The 27,499-nt window shown below is 40.6% G+C and overlaps 1 protein-coding gene across 5 annotated transcripts in view; it reads right to left on the reverse strand.

Annotated features, from left to right (window-relative positions):
- AFF2 (ALF transcription elongation factor 2) overlaps positions 1-27,499 on the reverse strand; it is a 392,067-nt gene that overhangs the window by 19,386 nt on the left and 345,182 nt on the right. For 3 of the 5 annotated variants that reach the window (XR_006174660.2, XM_005299005.4, XM_042851122.2), the window contains 6 exons: positions 17,367-17,529; positions 15,820-16,839; positions 13,098-13,222; positions 6,003-6,228; positions 2,918-3,054; positions 2,242-2,305 (listed from right to left, as the gene is read on the reverse strand). Coding sequence is in view for 3 of the 5 variants with exons in the window: in XM_005299005.4 (XP_005299062.2) it covers positions 2,242-2,305; positions 2,918-3,054; positions 6,003-6,228; positions 13,098-13,222; positions 15,820-16,839; positions 17,367-17,529 (1,735 nt within the window). In the remaining 2 variants the exon portion in view is untranslated. The remainder of the gene's footprint in view (positions 1-2,241; positions 2,306-2,917; positions 3,055-6,002; positions 6,229-13,097; positions 13,223-15,819; positions 16,840-17,366; positions 17,530-27,499) is intronic. The other 2 variants (XR_010590298.1, XM_024106004.3) reach the window with 1 other exon arrangement.

Genomic DNA, 27,499 nt, shown 5'->3' on the forward strand with positions numbered 1-27,499 from the left:
TGCAGACCTCATCTCATTCCTCTCTCTTTTCCATCAATCACTTCCCTTGTTTTACCCAAGGCAAAACTTTGTTTTGGGTGTTTTTTGGAAGCTAGTTTTCTGTAGCTTTAAGCTGACTTAGCAAAGGCGCATCCTCTTAATCAATGGCGATAAAGCCATGGGACCTAATTCTGCTCTCACAAACAGCAGTGTAAATCCAGGGTAATTCCAATGAAGTCAATAACATTTCTCTAGTTTATTGATGGTGCAAAGGAGAGCACAATTAGGCCCATTATCTCCGGCATGTTGTACGCTCTGTGTAGTCATTTGTTCTGATGACAGTGTGCCTAATCATAAATGAGTGGATCTCTTGCCCCTCTTCCAGCCCAAGACGGGTTTACATTGGGCCATTTCGGAATATTTCAAGCACCCTGGCTTTTGCCAGAAGTCCCTTCTCTGTGCAAGCACAGCAGCATCGCTTCCACATCTCGTTAACATTTCCTGACACTTGCAGGGGTCACACACATTATCTTCCCAGGCACAACACCACATCTTTCAATGTGGCGTGCTTCATTGTGTCAGCCCAAAGTAACCAGAAGCAATTGTTTCCATAGGACAACTAAAACCATGGGACCATACGGTAAATGAGTTGCTTGGAGAAATATGTGTGCAACCGCATTTGATGAAAAAATAAAAAAAAAGATCTAAGCAGTGGAAAGAAAAGGCAGATACACAGTTCATGGGCATTTGTGGCTGCTAACAACTTATACCACAGCAGCTGGCCTGGCATTCTGATCAGAGCACTGGGGGTGTCAAACTACATGTGACATGAAAGGCCTGCCTGCGGGCAACAACATGATGTGCCATGCCTTTTCATGTTAGTTCTGCTTGAGAACACCCCTAATTCTGCAAGGCATAGTCAAAGGTAAGAAGATGGGAGACAGGTCAACACTGTCTTGAGTGAATCAGGCTGTGGAGAAAAGCGGATTGACATAGCATGTTGAGACCATCATGAGCTTGAGTCTGTAAATATTTGCTAGCATAGAGCAGGCAGGTTTATGCCACAACGATGTGTGTTTTCCTTAAAGGTCAATCAGCTGCAGGAGGTGTTGTCAGTCTGCTTCTGTGAGCCTTCCCTGCGTATAGATGTCAGGATTCTGACTCAATATGCTCTACTGAGTCAGTCTTAAGTAATCAGCGTGGGCCACCTTCTGTAAATGGGCATGTCAGGAGGTCTGACTTCTAGCTTAGTGACAATCAGGGGATGTTGCCAAAACCCTGAGCCTGAGTTCTGCAGGAAACACGCTGAACAGCTTCGTGCCCCTGAATCAGGGAGCTGAAATTGGCAGCTTGATCCCTTCTCTCTTTGCCACATACCCCAAAAGCTGCAACATTCCTAAACAATGGGTGCTACATTTTGTTGTTGTTTTTGTTTGCAACCCACAGCCATTTGCAGGCATGAATGATAGATTCTTTGCTGTCAAATAAACTGATTCGCAGGAAAAATATTGTTTTCACCCTTAAAATGGATAATTAGCCACCCAAAGACTATTAGTTGTCCCTGCATATGATTTGTGGGGGGCAAATTTAGAGGCCAGGCTCAATTTTATTTTATAGTGACCTTACTTAAAGAAATAAGAGAGTTCTATATCACTAAGGCTGCGTAAGGGAGCTGCTGCATGGTACCAGCTGCAGCAGACAGGATCAAAATCTCCATTACAATGCAATGGCCGTACTGCAGAGCTGGTCAGATAAAGTTTGATGAAAATCAGAAAAAATGTTTGCCATTATAAAAATGTCTTTTTTTTCAACTTTTACAGAATGAAACATGTCGTTTGAGATGACTTTCTTTTTAAAAAATTGTATCACATTATACATCATGTAATATAATACAGTTATATCATAATGATTCAGTCGAGCCAACGTTAATTTCCGCTTGAAATTTTCCTTCACGGAGAATTCTGAAATTTTCAGTTTTGAAATCCTTCGGAAGACAAAACTTATTTTCTCTGCACAGCTCTGGTAGGCCACCTTAATAGGAACACTGTGTTAAGAGTTAGGAACAGTGTTCAGACTTGGGTTTGCTATGGTCGGCTTATATGAAGTCTGATCCAAAATCCACTGAGGTCAATAGAAAGATTCTTTTTGGCATAAGTAGTCTTTGGATGAAGCCCACACTGTATAAGTTTACACTGGATGATCCCTTCAGAAACACACAATTTCAGTGCTTGAAAAAAAGGCAGAAAATGGATGGAAACTTACCAGTGCGTCCGCTTTGTGCTTTAGCTTCTTAGCCTCTTGCATGTAATAGTCTGCATTGTGAAGCCTAAGGAGACAAGTTCATTCGTTCAGGGCTACGTTTTCATACTGTTGGACAAATGGTATCTGAGAAGAATGCTGACCGTTTCTAATAGACAAATATGCCCACTTATTTGTTTAAATTTATTCTGATATTAATACGAAGCTGCTGAATGTAATGATATGCTTAGTGAGCATGTGACTGATGAGCACAAATGGCTAGCTATGGAAAACAGCAGCCCAAAGGGGGCCATTTAATGCGTGCCGAATAGAGGAAAAGGCAGAATAACTCAAACCGATTAACTCTAACAAGTTTCCATTAGAGAAGCTAAAATAAAAAATTAGGGAAGAATTACCCTGGAATTCAACATTTATAATCTGAAAACATTTGTCAAAAAACTCTTAATAAATGATAAAAAATCATTTGTCAAGAGAAAAACTCTGTGTATCATCATGTATTGATGTTGATGCTAAGGGCCCAATTCTGCCTTTACGTCACAGGCACATCTCCCATTATTTTGCCAGTGTGAAGACTGTTTATTCAGACCCCAAGCATATAACTCATATTTAACACAAATGGATTATTAGACATTTAGATAAAATCTTACTCCACATGTTTGGACTGTTTAATACTACATACATGTCATCAAACGTTATTTTAGGTCTTCTTGACTCAGATTTCCCATTGGAGAGTGTAGGCATTGTAGACCATATGTCTGTTTCTAGATGGCTGGTATCAAGGAGACTGTTTGTTGGTCTATGGCGAGATTCCTCCTCCTACGGAAGAGAATTTTCATTAACTCCTTAAACTTTGACCCAAACACCTTTATGTGTTAAAAACACTGAAACAAAACAAGAAAAACACATAACTGGCACAGCTTGAGGTTAAAATTCAGATACTTGTTCACATTTTAGGAACCTCACAAATCACCCTGCTTTCCCGTCTACTACAAACCCACTAGATTAATTAAGCACTGTGATTACATATTGCTCACATGCCTGACCTCATTAACACATGCTTTCAGAAAGGTGTAAAGTCAGCACTGATACCACAGAACACTATTCGCTGGAGACCCTTATTAAAAGTGTTGGGAGGGGAAAGAGATTCTGGAGCATTAGCTGATTATAAGCTAGAGATATAACATATGCAGTTAGAGTCGGCAATTGGAATTCATTTGTGAACTCTGTTTATAATCAGATGAACTAAATTACAGATTAACCAATGAACTATGGAAAAGCCCTATAATACATTTTAGTGGGGGAATATTTCAGATACCAACTCAGTGGATAAATCAAGCATGTATCTGACGGATGATGCTGGGATTGAGGGAGGAAACAGCCTGGTGGTTTACATAGCACTGTTTATTTGCTGACATATGCAGTTCATTTTGGCATTGATTTTGGTGGAAGGCATGTGTACTGCTCTGGCAGTTTGAAATAAAGTGACATGATGATATCAGAAAGCAATAGGGACAAGCGAATAAGGTAAAGTGAATTGTCACTTACATTCTAATGCAACTTGAGTGTTTTCATTTTACAATACAAGGTTGGCAACCTTTCATGACATGGGAAATTGTGAAAAATGGGGCCAAACACACCCATTTCTGCAACAGTCAAAAGGCAATGGAAGCAAACAAGAAAATCTTTCATTACGGAGACTCCATAATCCTTTCTAAAATGGTCTTAAAATTAAGCATAAATTACCATTTTTCTCTAAAAGTAGGTATCCAATTGCTGTGAAATTTCATACAGGGTTAATTTTCATGCCCCTTGAATTTTCTAAGCAGTTTTTTTTTGTTTCTTTTCATAGATGTTAAAGAAGAAGCCTTTGAAACTGGTTCCTTTGCAACCCTACTTTTCATTGTTGACCGATATCTATTAAAAACCCCATTGCCTATCTAGACAAAACTTGGCAGAGAGGAGGCCCCTGAGGAGAACTGCTCAAATGGGAAGATTTTTAAAAGAATGTGGAATTTATGGTCATTTTTAGCTGTTATTCTCATAATAGCTCAAGTTTATGGACTGTGCATGCAAACTAACCTGATTGATGGAGGCCAGGTGCACGCAAGCCGGATAGATGGGAGAGTCTGGGTGCACAGAAGTCTGATTGATGGGATGTGGGGGTGATGGACACATACAAGCCTCACTGGTTGATGGGGACCAGGTGCACATAAGTGTGACTGGTTCAGAGGAAGAGGACGAGAGGGGCTGGGCATGAGCAAGCCTGGTTGGTTGATGCTTAGGGAGTGAGTGCATGCAAGCCTGACTATTTGATTGAAAAGGGGAGGGAGGGAGAAAGATTGGTGCACACAAGCCTGATTGATGGGGCCCAATGCAGGCAAACCTGATTGATAGTAAGTTCAAAGCTGATTGGGCGTACATAAAACCTTCCCCAGGAGGAGCTATGCTTTTCTGTCAGATTTTATCCTACAGCAGAGCAGGCCTCATGCGCAGCTGCTGATGGATAAAAAATATTCTCATGTTGCACTTCTAATGTCCCCACTTCCCCTCCCCTCACCCCTCATTCAATGCCGCCCCTTGTTAAGCATGACAAGAAACCAAGGGAACTCCCACACAAAAGACTTTGCTGTGAAGTGCGAAGCACTGCTACACATAGAACATGCCTGACACAAGAGCAAGGAGATGGGAAGTGAGGCCACCTAGCAGCACAGAACATGTTCTCCTTCACTCACAACCATCCATCCCTTGTCATTTCAGCTACCTTATACCATGGAACGTGAACAGCAACCGCCACTCTACTCTCCATAGGGATGCCACTCTTTCTGCACACGCTCCTTTACTGACCTATCTTCTCCTGCCACAGTCAACCCCTGTGCCAAACCTCAACAACTGCTAGTGTTGGGGATAGAGTAACCTGGTAGAAGGATCTACCCATACAGGCGACAGCAGGGCAGATTGTGCCGTGTGGTCTGTAGTTTAATGGGAAAGCGCATGCCTGGGGGTGGAGGATGAGACGGTCTGTAAAGTTAGAAACTTAACTTGTTATTGCTTTGCTATTGTGGGTTTGTGTCAGGCATTTAATGGGGGTAACAACCCTCACTACTCCACAACAGAGAGTTTTGTGTATTATGTAGGTATCCTAGTCAGAAAGGTCTTGAGTTGGCAGAAACCAAATCAAAGCAAACAAAGGGAAGGAGGAAAGCAGATGAGGGGAAAAAAAGCAATTCAGGAGGTAGCTCGTGGTAGAAATGCAGGTGCTCAGATATTTGGTCCCTGAGTGTGGTACACACAGGCAATTTTTCAGCGGATTTTTATTGGGCGGTCAGTTCAATCTGCAATGCTTAGTTTAGCTACAGTGCTTAATTACCAGCTGAGAATTTGGGGATATTAGTCATAAGATCTGCTAACACTATAGAAAATTCATCAAAGATTTTTTTTTCTTTATGTGTGTGGTTAAAACTACACAGGCAGGAGGAGTAATTGCAGATAGTCCACTGCTGTAAATCTAGCCTATAAAGTGGAGGGACCAGGTGTTCTAGTCAGTTACACACAATGTCAAATGGATGCTTAATGCCGATCTAAAAATGGAACTTGCAAGAGAGCTTGTGTACTGCTCTCAAGCGCTCCATGCCTAGCCGCTCTTCAGTGGGGTTACAGAAGGATTTAAACACAGATATTAAAAAAAAGAGAGAATCAAACAGAACAAAGCTTAGTTACTTTTGTTTTATCTTGTTCACTTTCAGCAGCTCCGACCAGTTACTTACACAGATTCCTTTGGGGTTCGAAGAGGATTTGTTCTCATTCTTTCCAAATTTAGAAGAAGAGGAAGCGCTGCCGGTCTGCAAGGAGTTTGTGACACTGTTCTCTTGGCTGAAGGAGCTGTTGTCACTGCTGTGCCGCCTGTGTGCTGGCTCATCCAGCAGCGGGGATAACGGAGGAGGGAACAACTTCTCTTCTCTTTTCTTAGTCACCTTTTTAACTGAACTCCCGCTGCAGGGACACAGACAAGAAGTGGTTGTGGGACAAGCCTTTAGGTATTTTTAAATTCTCTGCATCACCAAGCACTTGATATTATTTAACTGGAGGCCAGATTCTGTTTTCATATGACTATGAGTAGCGGGAGGCCAGTGAAGGTATAAAAGCTACTCTTGCCTTCTTTGCCTCTTCAATGACGGCAAAGGCCCTTTGTTTTGGGGGAGGACTATTTTGTTTGACTGTATTAATACAGTTGTGGACACTTGAAACACTATACTGAATCAGTTGTCATCACGGAAGGCATAGGGGCTTGATCCCCCAAACCACTTAAGCAGATGCTTAACTTTATACATAGGAGTAGCCCTATTTGAGGTTAAAGGGACTATTCTCATGCGTAAAGATAAACATTTTAAATGCATTGCTGGATTGGGGCCCATATGCCTGCTCTTAGCAAATATCCCTCATACAGTACAGCATGTGAATGAAGAAAATGGTTTGTAACAGCTACCAAACAATAACCATAACAATAACATGAAATTATTTCACCTCACGAGTAAAACGGATGTGCCCCACTACAGAAAATGATTCAGAGCAGCTGGCAAAAGCTCTTGAGCGAATACCGGTTAATGAATGAACCTGGTTTAGAAAATAAATATGTTTTTAACGTGAAAGCTGACACAATGCTATGGTTGACTGCCTGTTTTGTATAGAAGAATGGTCACTAGTGTAAAAACTGCAGCTATGTTACCCCCCCGACCGTTTAACATGTTAATTTGCTATGGATTTTTATTTTAGATATTGTCCTAGTCCAGTCTATGAAGATTACTTGAATTTTAATCTTTTCTCAGACAACTAATATTGTACTGCAGAGTCATTTACTTTTCATGATTATTGAGTAAAATTTTCAATAGCAAATTAAGTTAACAAAAATGTATGTGTCCCCCTTAGTCAATTTCAGTAAGTGTCAGGAATTATAGATTTACAATCCCTCAAAGCAGCAAATCAGAGAGGAACAAGCAATTCAAGCTGCCTAATTCCTCAATCTGGTGATATTCAATACCATCCTCCTTATTCCAGCCTGGCTGTGTTCCACAGTGTTACCAATTTGAATGATAATTGTGTCTATTTCAATCATTTTCTAATTGTGGCTTTTGTGTCAATTTTAATAATACGGAAGTGTATTAATATTCCTGAAACCTTAGTAGACTATAATCAAACAAAACCCCGATACACTGTATTGTCATTGCCACTCAGAGGCATTTTCAGTACAATTAATATATGGATAAAATTATCCTGTTGAAAGCTCTTCATTATATGAAAGCTCTTCAGAACAAGGGACCTTCACCAGCACAGCCTGTCTATGGTCTTACAACAGGAAGGTTATGGATACTGACTGCACAGCAGAGGGTTTTACTCAGAAAACAGGTTGGTCAGCTGACTAAGACCAAATGAAAACAGCTGTGTACCAGGCAGTTGGGGAACTGCTAGAGAAGGTTGGGGAAGATTTGCCAGAAAACTTTTCAGAAAGTTCTCATTCAAAGCCTTCCTGGCATCCCTCCGATCTCCAAAGTGCACTGTGGCGCTCATGTGAATTACCACAGTTCTAGGTTATAACAACACTCAGCTACACATTTGTTATCTCATTGTACAGTTGGGAAACCAGACACAGGAAGGCCACACAGTGAGACCAAGTTAGTGGGAGAGCTAGGAGCAGGACACTCACACCTCCTGATTCTTAGACCAGCCTCCTATCCATTGGACCATACTGTGAGTGAAGAGATAGACTGGCGGCTCTGGCCTAGCCTGAGACTAGGGGGGAAGGATAGCTCAGTGGTTTGAGCATTGGCCTGTTAAATCCAGGGTTGTGAGTTCAATCCTTGAGGGGGCCACTTAGGGGCCTGGGACAAAAAAAATCAGTACTTGGTCCTGCTAGTGAAGGCAGGGGTCTAGACTCAATGACTTTTCAAGGTCCCTTCCAGTTCTAGGAAATAGGATATCTCCATCCATGTGTGTGCCTGTGCCAATAGGGCACTGGGAGGTAGGTAGGAAATGGAGTCCACTTATGAAAGAAAAGCGAGGGTGGGGTTTGTGATCCTATCCCCACGTTGGAAAGTCCAAGGGACTCATCTTCTCCCCCCTAAACATTTTGTTGGGGAAAAGAGAGTTGGGTCTGATGGGCCCACTTGAAAAGTTTTTGCAGAAAGACTGAAAATCAGTTAATCCCCCACTTTAGAACCTAATCCAGCCCCTGCTTTAGGATGTCAAGGTTATTCAGAGCCTCCCTTCATAGTTTCATAATCTAGCTGCTGGAATTCAGGCTGTGTGGAGTCTATCACTATGACCTTTGGAAGGGGGCAATCTTAGGCAGCCACATAACAACCTACCCAGGATTACCCAGTTGCTGCTACTAAAGGGGAAGTTAATGACACCTAGAATAAGCTTAGCGTTGGTGGTTGGGTAGCTGGAAAAGGCAGCAGCTGCCAGTTTAACAGCCTAGTCTCTTGGCTAGCGTTCGCATATATTTCAGAGAGCTGGCCTCCATTTTGGGGGTATTGCCTAAAATTTTGCACCTACACCTCAATTGTTAAGGGCACCTCAGTTACAGGTGCGGCGACTCAGATTTGGCATACAAGTCATTCTGTGGGAGGCGGGGCCTCAACCTAGCCACCCCAAAAATATTCCTGTGTGTGTGTGTTTATTTTTTATATTTATACACACACACAGGAATATTTTATCTATATCTCTATATAAAAATTAAAACAACAAAAGTCCTTTGGCTGTTTCAGCCCCAGATGCAGTTATGCATTTCCTTAGTTGCCCTTTAAATACAAACAGGGTTTCAGGAAAATTAACTTTTGATAGCAATGTTATCCACTTCAGATTCACGATGTTAACAATAACCTCCGTGAAATCAATTGTTACCAGTAGTTAACTGGACTGTCACTTTGCTTTGGGCTGTTAATGAGCTAACAAACTGGTCTTTCATTGCAGTAATCACTAATTTTGAATTAATTTATTGCAATAATCACCTGGACTCAATGATTTAATTTGCTGACATGATTGTCAGTTAAATTATATTGATAATCAAGTGAGAAATGTAAAAATGCATGAAAAAATACAAGCAGAACTGATGGTCTTGTGGCTGCAGGGTTTAATCTTTGTGTCAGAGAAGGCCAATTATCAAGGAATGAGAAGTCTCCCTGTCTGGTTTTTTCAGTCTTGTTTATTGTACGGTATGAAGCAAGCCACAAGGGAGTCAGTGTATGAAGGATGAAGAATTTTCATCTACTCTCGAATTTCAAGAGGCCATTCTTTACCCTTACTTTATCCACTCATTGTAGTCTGCTATAGTATCTCTGGCCCATTAGTGAGACAAAGCCATTGTCTATGCAATCACTTGGCTTTACCTTCCTTCCACTCTCCCTGTCCCCAAAGAAATGCTTCACACTGATGGTGTATCTAATCTTCTGCAGGGGGTTAGCAGGGAAAGGTCACTCTCACATTAGGTTGGACCATGTGGCAGCAACTGAATGAAGCTGAAGTCTTTGTCACAGATGTACTAGGGCAGTTTTATTGTGAACAACACTATAATGAAAGCTGTCGTGACTACCCAAGGGACCAGCAAATATATGTTGCCTAGTACAGGTGCATCTTTAACTAAAGGTCAAACAAACTTATACTGAAAATCTTGGAAATACTCTAAAATGATTGCTTAAGACAGACTCTTGTCTGCTAGATGTTGTGCATGTTTGGGCTGTATGGGTTTAATTTGAAAACCAGGCTCCCGTATCTGCAAATAACTGCTGGTGTCATTACACATGTACAAATGCTGGCAAGTAGCTGTCTAATAACTGGACTGTCCCCACAAATTAGGCAGTTAGACATTAATTGCCATCACCTGCACATAGAATTAATTATACCTGCAAAATTGCTCTTGCAAGTAAATAACTGTATTAACAAAGATAATAAAATAATAACAAAAATAAAATTGCTAGTACAAAACGGTTGGCTGATCTATTAAATTAAAAAAAAAAACTCTCTATGCTTAGTGTCCAAAGCACTCTCTAGAAAACAGATATTTAGGTCAACTTGAGATCCTATACTCTAGGAATACAATACTTAATTTCTGAACCACTAAATACTCTCTCCTCTCTGCTTCTGTTACCCTGTGGACTTAATAAGGAAAGATTGTACAAAAAATGTTATTTGTCTGCCCTAAAATGAAAAATCAAGATGGAGTTAATAAAATTTTCATCAAGTATATATAAAATTAATGCATCCGATCCTCCCTAACCTACAAACTTTACAATTCACAGTAAAAAAAAAAAGGTTGTCTCCTCCCACTTTTCAGAAAGATTTAGTATCCTAGGGAATGACCCTAAACCCACAAGTGAACGGAAAGACTCCCAAAGACTCCCTAGTGTAATAAGGAGATTTCATGTTACTAAAAATACATTCGCTAGCACATTATGTCATATTAGAAATAATTAAAATTGAACTGTAATTATTAAAATAATTATATATAGTATATCTTGCTTCAGATCTGGGAAAAGGCAAACACTCAGGATTATGTATGAGAATATACAATCACATGGATACCTAATTGTTTATGCAATTACTATGGCTGCATAATGAAAATGGGGTATTTGTGTGTGCAAGTGGTTATTAGGTGCATAACTGACCATCTGAGAATGCAAACACCCAGTTTACTTGTGCAGTTATGGAAACAGCATGTGCAAATTAGGCATTTAATTGCCAAAACATTGATGCGTGTGGCTTTCTGAAAACCTGTCTTTGTGATATGGTATCGTTGCTTGTTCTGTTGTTTCTGTTCACTGACGGCCAGGTTTAAAGGTAATTAGGCACTTTTGAAAATCCTAGTAGGCACCTACTGCATTGCTAGGCACCTAAATACTTTTAAAAATATAACCCTCTGGATCCTGGTACCTCAGTCGGATCTGTGTGGGTGGATCCCTGTGCCCAATGGGGATCTGCATACATGCAAAGATTAATTCACTCAGACATGATAGTAGGATTGGGCTTTACTTGCTATATCACAATTGTTCTCACAATAATTAAATACAGATTATCAAGGCTCTACTGTATTAATATGGGAATAAAATTTGGGGCTTAAGTGACAAGCCTCTCTTTTACTGTTTTGCCATTGCCGTGTTATTTTCCCCCTACCTTTGAATCAGTGACTAGTTTGGACTCATTTTTTGTACTTTATCCCTGATGGAAAATGGAACTGCTCCTGAATGCTTAAAAATAATCTGGGGCTATGGAGAAATTTGTCATTACACATTCAATCCCCTAGTCTTGGGATCAGGGTTGATCTACATTCAGCTGCACATCACTGGGAGTTGCAGACCTGAATTATCAAACAACAGAGGATTTGTTTAAAACGAACTCGGAAGATATTAATAATGAACTCGACGTGATCCAGGCCTCAATCACGTCAGTGGCTAAGGAGTCAAAAAATTTTGGTTCACAATTCACAGCGGGCGAGAGAAAAAGCTAACATATGGAAATAACTATTGATGGACACAATTATATTTTAACCGACAATACCAAAGGCTTGAAAGCTCTAAGGAATCAAATTAATGACCTGGAAAACAAGCTCAAATTAAGAAACATCAGGTTGGGGGTGGATCCCTAGGGCTTATTTGAGACAGGAAAAGAATTTTTTTTAATGGATAATGGAAGTGGTGGGGATGGATAATTTTTGATTCCCTCTGCAATATATCTCAGCTCATTGTATTTTCAGGAATGACAATTGGGAACACCCATCATGATGCTTACTAAATGTGCAACATGTTATGGACCACACCATCACCTGCAAATCATCTGCCTTTTCCAAACTCAACAACATAGAGGACCAGACTCTGATCTAATTTTCAGTGGTGTAAAACTGGACAAAGCGGAGTTACTCTGTAACTAAAGCAGTATAAATAAGATTATAATCTGCTCTGTAGACTTCATAATGGCTTTAAAAGATGCAAATTAAAAAATTAATTTCAGAACTTCTTCATAAATTTAAATATTGCCACTATGATACCTTTTCCCCAAGATCATGTACTTTCTGGGCCTGAATCTTTGCTTGCACCAGTGGAAATCAGAAGTTACACCTCTGAAGCCAATAAAGTGCAAAACTGATAGGCTTTCTCTCTATTTACAGAATGTTAATCCTGTGATTATAATAATATTAAATGTCATTCATGCGGTGCCTGATTGCTGATGCATTATAGCCATTTCAAACAAAATGCAATACTTCAGAGAGATACCAATTATACGGTTATATGTACCCTGCAAAAATAAAGTGCTACTTAAAGTTAAGTACTTTCTACTAGCTTTGTATTGTGTGAGGTTAACATGCCAGGACTCCACTAGGCATTTGGCAGGACTGTTCCATAGTTCAGGCGGAATCATATTTTGAATAAGGACTTTGTTCCATAACTAGAATCAGACAATACTGTAACAAAAACATCATTTTATTTTATATATGTCTATTTATAAAGGGGCAAATACTGATCCCACTGAGGTTAATGGCAAAACGACTGTCGGTTTCAGTAAAACCAAGATTTGGCCCTCAGAAAACAGATTTCTTTTTCAGTAGAAAACTCCCGGTGTTCAGGGTAGGGATAATCAGGGCTGCATGGACCTGGCTGAGAGCACTTCAGTGTCTCGGTGATACTGTGGTTTCCGCAAGAGCAGCAAAAGGATAGCTCAAGTCCATTCAGAAAACATGGATCCCTCTACATGACAGATGGGAGCAATGATACCTAAGCCACTGGGCAACACCCAGGCTTTATCACAGAGTTCCACAACAAATGCTTTGCAGAGCACAGTTATTAAATCACAGCTCAGTATTAAGAAATACTTACTCTTTAGTGCTGGTTAATCTGTGATTAGGTATCGGAGAAATACATGGTGGAAGTAGGCATGAGGCTGAGGTGTCCTCCAGACGCTGTTTCTTGGTTTCACCAAACGTATCCAAGCTTTCGGACTGCTTGAACAAAACAAAAACAGCTTGAAAAATGTAGCATCTAAGCACAAATTCTCCTTACCATTAAGAGAAAGTCAAGAATCTCAGCATATTTCCTTTGTAGTAGCAGCAGCTAAAATACTGATATTTACAGTAGGTCTACACTTACCCGGTAGTTCGGCGGCAAGCAAATCGACTTCTGGGTTCGACTTATCGCGTCTTGTCTGGACACGATAAGTCGAACCCGGAAGTGCTCGCCGTCGACTGCGGTACTCCAACTCGGCGAGAGGAGTACGCGAAGTCGACGGGGGAGCCTGCCTGCCGCGTCTGGACCGAGGTAAGTTCGAACTAAGGTACTTCAAACTTCAGCTACGTTATTCACATAGCTGAAGTTGCGTACCTTAGTTGGAATTGGGGGGTTAGTGTAGACCTGCCCTTAGAGAAGTGAAAATAACTAAAAAAAAAAGGCCTACATGTGCTGATCTGTATTGCAAACACATGACTAAGTTATATAACAGCTAACCCAGCTGGATAATTGTAAAGCAAATGCCTCACTTTACTAGAGTTTGCTTCTGTATTGCATCATAATGAATCAATCATCAAGATCTCAGGACCTGATCCTGCAAAATCTTATTCACATGAATATCTTTTACTCATTAATAGACTTGAAGTCAATGAGACAGCTTTCATGAGTAAGGATTACTCAGATGACTGAGAGGCTGCAGACCTGAGCCCGAAAGTGGTAGTGATTAGCAAGGGGTAGATGGTTCAAAATTTACCTTGACAGATTCCCTGTTGCATGACCTCAGTGCCTGAACTAAGAAGATATAAGTAAAGCTGATTACTGCTCTATCACTGGAACCTTCATACCGTCTCTCAAGCCCATGCGCTTGTGCCTTAAATAAATCTTTTAATAAAATGATTTCGAAACCCAAATCAGTCTCTTCATGCCATGTTTTAAACACGTGCAGCACAAACCCTAATTGACTTGCTTCCTCCTGCGTCACCATGAGCAGCGATAGTGATGAGCATACAACAACCAAAATGGAAGAGAAAGGGCTATTTTAATACTCAGCTGAGTATTTTTATTCTAGCGGAACACCCAAGCATCCCAGAGAGTGTACCTTTTCATCATGGCAGTTCCTGATCCAAAGTCCCAGCTAATGCAGTGAGGAGGTTCCCCCAACTCTTTTAGATAACCCATCATATTCCTTGAGCGCTAGGTTTAGCTACCAGTACTGTAGTCTTCTTCTAGCCAGGATTCTTACTGACTATCACCCCACTGAGTTAGCAATTCTACAAGTTATTAGCATATTATTCGCATAAACCTCAGCACACATGTGCATGCACACAAAATACACATTCACAAAATGCCTTTCTTTCTGCATAATTTTAATTCATAGGCCAGAGTAAAAGCAGAGATTCAGCTCCTGCAGACCTTACTCGTGAATATTCCCACTTAAGTCAATGTGAGTATTCACATGAGTAAGGGCTGCACGCCTTTGTCATGCATTAACTCCCTCCTTCTATCATCAGACTACTCTAAATCAGCATTTTAATGCAGTTCAGGAGGCCAATAGAACTGACAGCCGAAGTCACATTCCCAATGATTTATAAAATTTGGGGTATAAAAATCTTAAATGATGTCTTCTCTCTGAGAGACCAGAGCATAACCATTTCAGCTGGAAAATCCGTCTACAAAAAATCATTTATGGTATAAAACCTCCCTTTCTTTTCTGAAAGCACATTTTAGTTTGAAGCATACTGTCATATCCCACAAGACAGGATACCCTTGGGCATAAATAACATAAAACACATGATAAAACATAGTCCCTTAAGTAAAAATATATTCTGCGTTTCAGGTAGTTGCAAAAGGGGAGCAGCTAGTTAAGCAAATCGTATTTCTATAAATCACCTTTGTTTATATAACAAAATTATATTTTTAAAGTCAGAATTCACCGGTGGCATAAGCCAGCACAACTCCATTGACTTGAATGAAGCAGTGCCTAAGTCAGTGGTGAATCGGCTTGTAACTCTCCAGACAATAAAAACCTGCCTTCTAAACAGAAGTCACATTTTCTGGGTACACTCAATCCTCAGTAATTTGCACTAGTTCTTGGGAATCCCACTGCAGATTACTGAATACTGCAAATGAATGGGAAAGTGAGCAACCTCAATGGAAAAGCACAAAAGACACATCACCACATATACACTGTTCATTGATTTTGACAGTTAGAGTTTGGTTTTAAATAGTTTATGATGAAAATTCGCAATGCACTGGTAAATGTAGTATAGCATCTTTTGTAAAAAAAACAATCATGCTTTAGTAATCGGATACCTCTCTATAGAACTGTTTCTTCAATTAAATCTTTGCGGAGAGGTTTTGGGGCAGGTATGAAGAAATGCAGATGATTGAGGTTCAGGGTGACCAGACAGCAAGTGTGAAAAATCGGGACAGGGGGTGAGGGATAATAGGACCCTATATAAGAAAAAGACACAAAAATCGGGATTGTCCCTATAAAATCGGGACATCTGGTCACCCTACTGAGGTTCTATCTGGTACCTACCCAGCTGAAACACGGAAATGGAGTGGTTTCCCTTGGACTATAAATATTACTTACCTTGTGCTTCCTTTTGGATTTTGTGGCGGGCTTTTCAGCGGCTGCGGTGGGGGACTCTCGAGATTGTCGCCTGTGTTTCACATTCGCCTCTCGTGGTTCAGTTTTCACACTCACTGTCTCACAAGGGTCTTGTCCGGGTATTCTAGAGAGTAAACTAAGATCTATTTTCACCCAAAGGGATTTGAGTTCTTCAAATTCCCTCAGTGGGGACAGAAGTTCATTTTGCACAATTGGGATCGGTGAAAAGAGTTGTTCCTCTAAATCATTGCTGGTCTGGTCTATTGATGTGTTGCTGCTGTTGCTAGTTAAACTACTTACACTGAGGATGTTACCACTGGAGTCTTTTACTTTGAGGCCATTGGCAGGCCCACTGAAAGCTGGTAATATTTTAGCCTGCAGGCTCTCTTCCTGGTCTGTGTTTGAATCAGAAGTAGACGAATCGGTTTCAATAAATTCACGGGATTTAGGGACAGTTTTGCTAGGGCCTCTGTACTTTTTCTTCTCAGAAGCAAGTCCCGTGCTAGTCCGTGGTTCTTTTCTTGGAGCTGTCTTTCCAGCTGTTGCTTTTGTGCGAACCTTTGGCTGTTCTGGTGGTTCCTGTGTATCTTTTTCTTTGGGAGTGTTGCTGGTATTATTTGGTTTGGGCCAGTTATACTCTTCTACACTGGAAGTCCTTTCTACCTTTTTGGGTTGCTTTTTCCCAGGAGTCCTTTGTGAAGTTGGCTCATTATAAGCTGGTGACTTCTGCTTGGAGCTTTTCGCCTCTGGAGTTTTCTGGGCAACTCGTGGTTTGGCTTTCTCCCGGATGGGACTAAGGACGGCCCTGTCTTTGGAATCGGTCTGGGGCAGACTGTTATTAAGCTTCCCTTTGTTTTGTCCTTCAGTCTGTTGGCTGCTCTGAGACTGAGAACTGTTCTCACTGTGAGTCTCGTTTTGGTTGTTGATAATGGTCTTGTTATGGGGATTCACTTTATTTAGCCATTTATCCAGCTGCCACTTGTTTGTTGAAGGAGGTTCAGGCTGCAGATCGGAGAACGATAGGAAACAAATCTTAGAGAAGCAATGCATTTTAGTTTAAACCACAATTACATTTTTAACACAGCCTTTTATTTCAGTCAACCAGCGGTTATTGCTACTTTTACTATAGTATTTATGGTTAATTAGGCTTCCTTATCTAGTTTCCAATGTGGCCCTGGAGAAATTTAATATAACGAAAAAGTTAAGCAGGTCCCTGAAGATGTATTTTTTGTCATGGTGCCTTTCCTTAGTCCCAGACAAATACTGTGCCAATAAAATCTTCTCTGGTACTGGGCAAAAATCTAAATATTTCTCTGAAGTAACTGAAATGTGGGCCAGAAGGTTTTCCCCAAAGCTAAAATGAGTTTGTGGGGATCATGTGTTTGATAGCACAAAGGGAGAAGAAAGCAAATAACAGTAAACAGAATAGAACTTCTATGTTTTCTGAAGGATAAAAGGATTTCGCTTTCAGTGACAAGGCTTTTTCCTGAGAGTGTGCTGGGAGAAGGGGCTTGAATTCATAGCTTTACCTTCGGAGTTGCGCTGCGTGACTCTTCGTTACACTCACTGTCACTGGAGCTGCTTTCGCTGTCGGAATCGGACTCGGAGCTGCTCTCGGACTCACTTGAGCTCCCAGAGCCTCCGCTGGAATGTGCTAAAACTGCACCGTGTGCTGTCTGCAAAGGAAGGCCACTGTGGGGAAAGACAGACATTCAGTTGAATATGCTATTTGACCAATTTTTATTTTAAAAGTCTAACCTAGGAAAATTGATGGTGATGACCCTGGTCTTATTGTCCGTACTCTGCCACAATTCCCATTCACTTCATTTTGACTCCACAAAGTCTCAAATGGGAATTTTGCTCAGTAAGGACTGAAAGATCCAGCCACCATTTGTAAATACTTTGGGTTTATGCTTCACGGGACACATTTATGATGCTGTTAATAATAAATAATAATAATAACAACAATCCAATGAGAAACAGCTTAGTGCCACAAGCCTGAGCTTATTAGTGTGAGGGTTGCAAAAACTAACGCTCATACTTAAATAATTTACAAATGGAAAAAATGGTCTCTTCATTTTTTGTCAGTACATTCATAATTGATGTCCAAATGAGAGACATTAGGCAACTAATATTGGACATAACGCTTCATTTTAAATGAACACTTTTTAGTGTTTTACACCATAGGATACAAAAGCTACATATTTATGACAACTCTCCAGAGGTTCCACGGAGTCTTTATTTGTAGCTGGTTTTTCCACCCATGCTTGTGATAGTGCACTAAGGACATGGAGCTCCTGTTGGAAATGAACATTCCTAGAGCACTTATTTTTCAGCACTCCCCCACTCCCCTTCCCATTTATGAAAAGGCTCTCTGCTATCATCTTTTTCAGCATTTATTTTAACACCAATGGGTGTAAAGGAACCCTGTTTTTAGTATTATGGAAGTTTGCCAATCAGAGTCTTTAAAAACTCATTTTTAATTTTCAGATTGTTGTCAGAGAGATAACCATAAGATTTTTATGTCTGTTCAACTGATCTATACTGCAACTGATTGATTTTAAATTTGTGAAGCTGACAAAGCAAAGTGTTTGAAAACTGACACAGTTTGCTAGTACTCCTTTATGGATACTCAATACTTCACCTTAATATATCAGATGATGTGTGAGTCCTATACAGAAACATCTTTGCAAGCCTAGGAGTTTTCTGTGAGTGATAATCCTTATTTTACCCTCTCTTAACTTTCTATTCTCCTTTTTTCCAAGGACTCCAGCCACGTATGGAAGTGCTCTCCCGGACCCCAATCAAACCAGTTCAACGTAGGTGAGTACATGAGGAACCCTCACAAGAAAGATGCAGTAAACAATGGACTTGGACTGGTGAGGGCCATAAAAATTCTGTGTCTGATTCCATTCCACTATAGTCGGTGGAAATGTTGCCCCTAACTTCAGTGGCAGCCATATCTACCCCTTAATTCTTCCCTCTTTCTAACCTACTTTCTCTTTCCACCCAGGTACTTAGCTGTTTGTACACCCAATACCTCAGCCCATGGCTGGGAACGTAATTATCTCTCTAAGCACTGCAATGCCCGCCCCTCCTCTCACCACTAGTGAGAGTGGAAAAGTCTGCTCACAACATGCTCTCCCATCCTTAAAGAGATTCCTCTTCTAATCTAAATGTTAACGATTACATCTCAAGTGAACTATGCAGACGAAAAGGGCCCTGCTTGGACAGGAGAGAAAAAACATTTCAAAAGAAGTTGTAACTTGCAAGTTTCAAGTATGCTAGCAACCTGGCTAATTTAATGATGCTTGTAATAAACCAACATGTATGCGCACCATTGCCCTCTGTTGGATGGAATCCGAACTGTCCAGTTTTGCATTATAGTTCCTCTTTGAATAGCTAGTGCAGATTCTCCTTTGACTCTAGAGATAGAGACTGATGCTTTTTGGAACTGAAGGGTCTAATCATCTATCCCTGACATAGCTGTTAAGGCTTGAGAAGCCACAGTTTCCAGTGTAGCAGAAACCATCACATTCCTAAGTGATCACGAACTTATCACAATATTAACAAATTGTTTCTTACTTGTCACTGACCCAGGTATGAGCACCAAACTATGCTCACTTTGGCCCTTATTTGGGAAAGCATCCCTAGTCAGGAAAGGTGCTTATTCCTATTGAAGTCAAGGTTACTTAAGCCCATGCTTATAGTAAAGAACACGCTAAAGTACTTTGCTGATTAAATGACCACACAGCTGTGGGTGAAAGTATGGAATTGCTGTGGCATTACTGATTCTCTCTGACTCCTTGTGAAATTGTTGCAGGTCAATCAGCAGGCCAATGGCCAAACCAGAAATATAATCCATGTCTCCCGAGTCTCAGGTCTGTGCTCTACACCTTAGAAATGCTCTGTTGATGGCAGTGGAAAGTTCACTCTATATTATATCTGATGTAATGGATAAATACTCCTACAATGGATCAAAATGGGAGAGGCTGGTCTCTCAGTAGTCAGATCCCAGATCATTCAGGCCTTTAGACATAACCTATACTGTGAAGTGTATTTGGAAGTGAATAGGTACTGTAACCAGTACGTGCACATCTAAAACATGTACGTGAGGTCTGTAACTGACAAAGAGCTCAAAGGGCAAGAACAAAACCATGGAAATAGATGTCAGACCCAACCTGGCCTTATTTTCTTTCTTGTTGCTCACCATTCCCAGAGAAGTTCTTATGGGTGAAACATTACTGAAGAACATAGCTGGACAAGCTTGCAGGAGGAACCGGACAGACTCAAAATGTTTTTTTTACAAAACAACACTGAGGTCATATTTCTCTTTAATCGAGGCTAATAAAATTATGCCTTAGCTACATCAGGCAGTTTGATGCTGCAGACATCATTACCAAACTAGATTTTTTAAAGTAAACGTATTCACTTTTCATCATGTAGTTTGCATTTAAGAGTAACCCTGTTTATATGCTTGGCCACACAATCAGATAAGACCTGAAATGCCTTTCCTAACATCTCACAAAGCTAAAGATAAAGAACATCTTGCATATAGCTCTATGCACAATCAACTTCTAATAATGCTGTTCAGCAGAATAGAAGAATGTATACAGACCTTTCACACACAAGTGAATGGGAAAAAAACCCTTCATTTCCAAGGGGGAGATGAGTTTAATGGAGAGATTATAGTTCCTTTTAAAAAAAATAAAAATAAAAATCTGCCTTTCCGTGAAAAAATATTGGTTGGTTTGAACTCTCCCCTGAGGCCACTTTTGGCTCTAAGCCTAGAAAGTGGTTTTCTATAAAGATTACGGGGCTGATCCTGAAAACATTGACTCAAGGGAGTAGCGCTTACTTGAGTGGGACTGACTCACATGAGTATGGACTGAACAAATTGAGGTTTGCATCCGTAAGAGAAATGCAAAGCGAGCTTTGCTGTGTTGCTAGGTTCCAGCCTAGGAATGCCAGCCCGGATGAGGTTTGAAACTGATTTAAAGCATTTTATCAACAGGAAGCAAGCCCTCAGAGTGACTAGAGGGGGCAGAAAGCTTTGGTATTTGGGCCGCTGAGCTGTTATTTTCCAGTAGGCGCCGAGTGTTCCCTCCGTCTCTGAATATTTACCAACTCCGTTTCTGTCTCATTGGAACCAAAAAACAAAAAATGATGCTGCTGCACAAAAGAATGAAACACGGTCTGGGCAAAGAGCGTGCAAATGAAAGACAGTCAATTACTATTGTTTGTGATTGTAGGCCCCAGGGACCTACTATGCAGACACAGAGTGAGAGACAGTCCTTGCCCCAAAGAGCTTGCAATGTGACCAGACAAAGCAAATACTGGAAGTATCATACATCTCTGGCCTTGGAACTGAACCCTGCTCTCCGAAGACCCAGTTGAGTGCCTCTCAAGTTAGCAGGACAAGGTGCTTGGTCCTATTTTTCAGTTTATTCTTCCTTTATAGGGTGACCAGACAGCGAATGTGAAAAATCGGGACAGGGGGTTGGGGGCAATAGGAGCCTATATAAGAAAAAGACCCCAAAATTGGGACTGTCCCTATAAAACTGGGACATCTGGTCACCCTATTCCTTTACCACATGCTCCTATCCCAGTACTCTGCACTCTAGCTCCACCCTGCAGGGAAGCAGACTGTGAACTGCGTGCACTGTGACAAGTGACTGTAGCAGTGGGTTTACTGTGAAGAAACAGACACAGAGGGCACCGTACTGAGAGAGGCTCTTTATGACAGCAGAGGCAGCGCTATAGGTATATGCTCCTAGCCATCGCTACTTACACATTGCAGACCGGATTCCCTACCTATTCATTCACCCCAGTGTAAGTGAGACAAATGCCATTGGAGTTACACCCACAGTGTAGTTGACAGCAGGATCAACCCCTCTGACTCCATCCTCTGGCACAGACCATCATGGACACATCTGTGGTTGCCTACCAGAGCAGCTGGCAAGCATGGGGTCAATGGATGAAACACACAGAAAGGGACTCCGGAGTCAGGTAGGAGGGAAGCTGCTCTTTGTTGTTGGCCTCCAGCAGCTCTCATCCATTCCTTCCCCCTCCCCCAGCCCCATGATCCAGTTTTCTCTTTGTTGGTGCATGTGGGGAAACTCCCTGCCACAAATTCACCACAAATGTTTACAGTGTTTGAGTGTATGACACCTCGTGTGTAACTTGATACTCAGCATTGTCGTAGTGGGCACAAAGTACCCGATAGAAAAGGCCCTATGGAGCAAACCAGGCACCAGCATCTAGAACTGGGTTACTGGACCAGTTGATCTCAAGGCAGAGAGTTGCTGAACTGTCTTGAATGCAAGTCGCAGCTGTGCAGCTATCTTAAGACTAGGCCTTAAAATCCACTGCTGAGGTTTCAGTCTTGGTGCTACGGCAAAATTATCCAAAACGCCAACAGTATTTCTCTGCAATTTGCTGCCATGGGTGATCTGCTTAAATTTTTAAATTCCCACTTCCACTTCATCTGTTCTCAAAAGTCACCGATTCATTTTCCAAACACCCATTGAAGCAGCTGTGGAGTTATCATGTGCATGGCTTACTATTCTGCATGAAAAACGAAGGACTAATGTGCAATTTAAGCATTCTTTTTTCCCCAAGACTGTTATTATATTATTTTCAACACATCATTTACTCTAATATTTTAATAAATGGCTTTCAAGACTAAACCTGGTAGTTACAACAAGATAATGTCTGATTCTAAAAATCATTAACCTCTAATATGTGAAATAATCAACTGATAGTGTGTAAATATATATATCTTTTAAAAAAGCAATTGTGTAACTTCACACGACTGTACTGAAACTCCTCAAAGGACAAAAATGAGCAACAATGTCTAAGACATCTGCCTACATTTTTCACCTATCAGATTTAGCTTCATTAACTGCTATGAAGAGAATTTAGCTAATTGACTATAGATTCAACAATGGGTTTATTCACCAAAAGTCTTTTTTTTTAAGGAATCCCAGAGGAGTGATAAACTGTCCACTTGTTCAATCACACCCTGTGAAATCAAAATGTAAATATCTGAGAAAACAGATTGCTGCTGGAAGTGGGAAATTGTATATGGGACTTGACTGGGAGTCAATGGTACATCAGTGCCCACAATGCATTTTCACAAGGAGCATTGGTGACAAAGTTGGCAAAGTTGAATCAAAAGAATTAGGTAAGGATAGATGTTTGTATAGAAAAGAAGACTGTAGATGTGAGAGAAAGGCTGGTCTTATGGTTCAAGGCCATGGACCGGAGTCAGAGAATCTCCCCTCAGTTCCCCCTCCAAAAATGGGGATTATAATACTTCTCCTACCCTTTGTCTGACTTTGTCTAGTTAGACCAGTGGTGGGTAACTTGCGGCCCATGGGCCACACATGGCCCATCTGGGTAATCCGCTGGTGGGCCACCAGACAGTTTGTTTACATTTGCACGGCCGCCCGCAACTCCCAGTGGCCGAGGTTCGCCGTTCCCGACCAATGGGAGTTGCGGGAAGCGGCGTGGGCCACAGGGACGTGCTGGCCGCTGCTTCCCACAGCTCCCATTGGCTGGGAACGGCAAACCGCGGCCACTGGGAGCTGCGGGTGGCCGTGCAAATGTAAAAACTGTCTGGCGGCCCACCAGCAGATTACCCTGTTGGGTCACATGCGGCCCATGGGCCACAGATTGTCCATCACTGATTTAGACCATAAGCTCTTGGGGGCAAGAACAACCTCTTGCTATGTTTATGGGTCCCAATCCTGGTTGAGGCCTTTAGGCACTATCATAATACAGTAATAATAGGCCAGATTATGATCCCCTTACTCATACTGAGGACTGCCATAACTCTTTAAGCACTTCCCATTTACTCTAGTTCATTCTAGTGGGAGCGATTGAGAAATGAACTACTAACCAGGGTAAGAGTTTCAGAATCTTCACCCAAAAAGTCTATCTGTACAGAATAATCGCACAAATCTCAGAGACTTTAACAGATGTTACTTGTGTGGCTGAATTCTGTGCAAATGTTTAAGAAAAAGTTTCCTTGGATATTTCAGTAGATAATACAGAGACACCTTGCTGATTAATATTTAGTGCCAGAATTTAATACTATAACTGTTCAATAATGAAGTTTTATTTCATTTCTATTCCTGCCCCATTATCAGAAAGTAATAAGCTTTTCTAATTTGAAAGGGAGCCGTCATGGTTTTTATAATGAATTGCTCATGTCTATATCTCCAAACTTAGATATGGCAGCCACGAGATTTTTTTTTTTTAAAGGAAGGATCACTCTGAATGATTTGTTCACTGCCTTCTCATTGGTTAGTATTAAATTATTTATTGCCCAGCTGGCTGGACTCAAATCTAAACTTTCAAAGATCAGGCTGACACAGGAATTGAAACCTGTTTCAAGCCCCTTTTAAAGTATTAATCAGTACCTAGCCCCAGTGAAATGAAATAAGGTGTGGAAATTGTTGCGTTAGCTAACACTAGTGCATAAGAAGACATCATTTATGACGGCTCTGTCAAGCCAAAAAACATGAAGAAGGAAGGCATCTATAATATGCTATTCAGGGTGTGGCAGCTGATCTGCTTGGATCAATCCTGAACACTGTCATGCAAATATGAGTTCTGATTTATTTTGAGGAGGAAGGTAATTTACAATATGTGGAGTGTAAAAAGTCACATTCTCATTTTATTGTGTTCAAAAGCAACTGTTTTAATCAAAGACTGTTTATAACAAGGCTGATAGAGTTACCGAAACAGATTTTTTTTTATTCATATACATACAGCCCTTTTGTACTTTCAGCTTTTAAGACCATAAAAAAGGATAGTAAAGATGAAAGAAGTAAAAAGAATGACAGAACTAACTCCTGTGAGCCACAATCTATGTCAAAGCAGAACTAAAGTGATTGACAGCTTGCATTAGTAATGAATAGAGCAGGGAAAAGCTGCCAAGAATCCATAACAAGGTTAAGCCTTCCAATAAAGAATTACATTAGCCACAAATCCTAGGTGGAACTGTGTGTATACATTTGCAATGTGACTTTAACCACAGTACTGCTACTACTGCCAACTCTTATCCAGACCTTACTGCTAGTTTTAGTTTTGGTCTGTGATGAGTTCTGGCTCTTAATCATACCTATATTAAAAGTACAGATACCACACATCCAATTACCTGGGAAAATACAAACAACAGAAGAAGAAAGTGAATTTTAATATCACAGTCCTAATGGTAACCATAAAAGAGTTTTGAATTACTGGAATCAGAACAGCTCCCCCTCTCCTTCCAAAGTGTTCTTACACATACTTGACATATGTAAGGGAATTCTGCATCCCATATCCTTGATTTGTGCATGCAACTCCCACTAACCTCAGGGCTGGGAAGCTATTTTGAAGGCGTGATATGATCCTGAGAATACAATACCATACAATCTTCTTAATATGCAAAATCCTTGAATTCATGTGTCAATGGGTATTATTTGTTAGATGCCCTGAAGTGCTACTGTTTGGTTGGGATTTAGCAGAGCAGGAATATTGTCACACCATGACACTCCAAAGGCACCTGATTGATGCAAATGGGACCATTTTATTACATAAATATTAACACGCACATTTCCACCACATCAAACTGGATGTATATATTGATATATAGATCTGATTTCTCTTCCTCAGTGTTTGCTATGGATCTTCTGTGTAAATCAACAGGTATATATTCTAATTCATACACTATAATTCATAATTTAAAGTGAATATACAGTGTCAGCAGGGGTTTAATGCGGCACTTATTATACCAAAGAATCCAAGCATGTTTGTGAGAAAATACCTTCATTTCCCCTTTTGGGGTGGACACATAATGGCAAAGTTTAATTCTACTTCTGTCGCATATGGCCCGGAACTTGAGTGCATAACACTGAAAATCAGCTAAATTGTCCATGCATGCATGTATAGGAGCAGCTTCAGATTTCACATGATGCATTTTAATACAGTTCAATATATTTGGGAATGGAACTGAGCTTCTAGGACCTGATGTTAACAGAACTGGGAGCCAAGTGTCTATTCTGCCTTAGTGCCAAGGAAATACTATTGGAATAATTCTGTATTTGTTGACTGCATTGTGGATTATGATTTTCAATCACTTTAAAAAGGTAAAAATCCAAAATACACAATGACAACTATGTAGACAATATGTAGAGCTGGTCAACATTTTTGAATGAAAAATGTTCCCATTGGAAAATATGTTTTCAACAAAATTTTCCTTAAAAACAGCAATTTTGATTAAACAAACACCAAAACTCTGTTTGAATCAACATTTTGAAACAAACCAAAACCTTATGTTTTGATTTGACTTGAAATGCGGTTTCATTTCAGTTTTCCATTTTCAGTTTTTGAATTTTTAGGTTTTTTTCCTCTCTGAATTCTCTCTCTTTTTTGTTTTCCCGAAGGCAGGAAAAGGTTAAAAAAAGTGTGCAAAAATAGGGGGGGGGGAATACTTTTCACACCCTCAAGCAGAGAATGTGAGAAAGTTGGATGTTTTGGCAATGGAACGTTTCCAATATTTAAACCATTTTTTAAATCAGAAATTTTATAAAGCTAGAGAGTGAGGTGCTGATTTCTACACTGGCTTGCACCACATATGGTCACTCATACTACATAGATCCTCTGTCCTTTGCAGTGGCCTCTTTGTACTGTTCTGGTGGCACATAACTTCAGAAGCCTACTGCAGATTTACTCGCCATGGGGGAATCTCTGGGTGGCATACAGCCAATATAGCCATTCCTGTGCCACTGTTTAGAAAAGCCCTGAGACTTCTATAAGTTGTGCAGTGACCAAAATGGACCCTTGCTAGTCTCAGGATGGTGAAGGGGGAGGGCGTTATAAACCTGGCCACAATGACGGATTGAGCCCTTAGCAAAGTAGGTGTAAAACACAACCAAAATCAGAATCTTCCACACACTTGTAACAGTGGTAATGTTCTAAACCCATTATGCACAGATGTAAATGACTATACAAGGTGCTAAGCAGTGGAGGATCAGAGGCTGAATGCAACTGTACAGTGTTGCTAGCAGTTGTATATTAAAGCAATTAAGGCATAAATAATGCCATACCTCCCTCAACATGACATTATTATTATGCTGCCCTTGTGGGGAAAGGTGGTCTTCTGGTTATGCATTGGCCGGGGATTTAAAATCTTGGGTTGAATTCCTGGTTCTCCTACAGACTTCCTGTGTGACCTTGGGCAAAATATTTCTGCTCTTTGTTCTTCAGTTCCCCATTTGTGAAATGGGGAGGACAGGCCTCTCTTTGTTCATAGGGGACTTATGTGGTGATAGTAAATACATTTATGATTGTCAAGCACATAAATATTATTGATAACAGGGGCCACAGACGTACAAAGAAATGAATGAAAACACATTAGACCTTAACTTCACTGGTACTGCTGTTAATTATATATAAGAAGTCACCAATAGCAATAATGAGCAGTCATTCTGAAATACGGTTTTCTTTTTTGAAAAAGAAAACAGTATTTCTATGCAAATTATGAATTTGTGGGATACATTCAGACCTCTTTTCAGATGCAGGGACACACGCTATATTTCTGGACATGTGAATTAAGTCTTTCAACAAGGAGAAATCTGTCTAGTGAAATATTAATTTAAGCAAATGTTGAAAC

This window comes from Chrysemys picta, chromosome 9 (assembly GCF_011386835.1).
Source record: "Chrysemys picta bellii isolate R12L10 chromosome 9, ASM1138683v2, whole genome shotgun sequence".
In the NCBI taxonomy this organism is placed as follows: domain Eukaryota; kingdom Metazoa; phylum Chordata; order Testudines; family Emydidae; genus Chrysemys; species Chrysemys picta.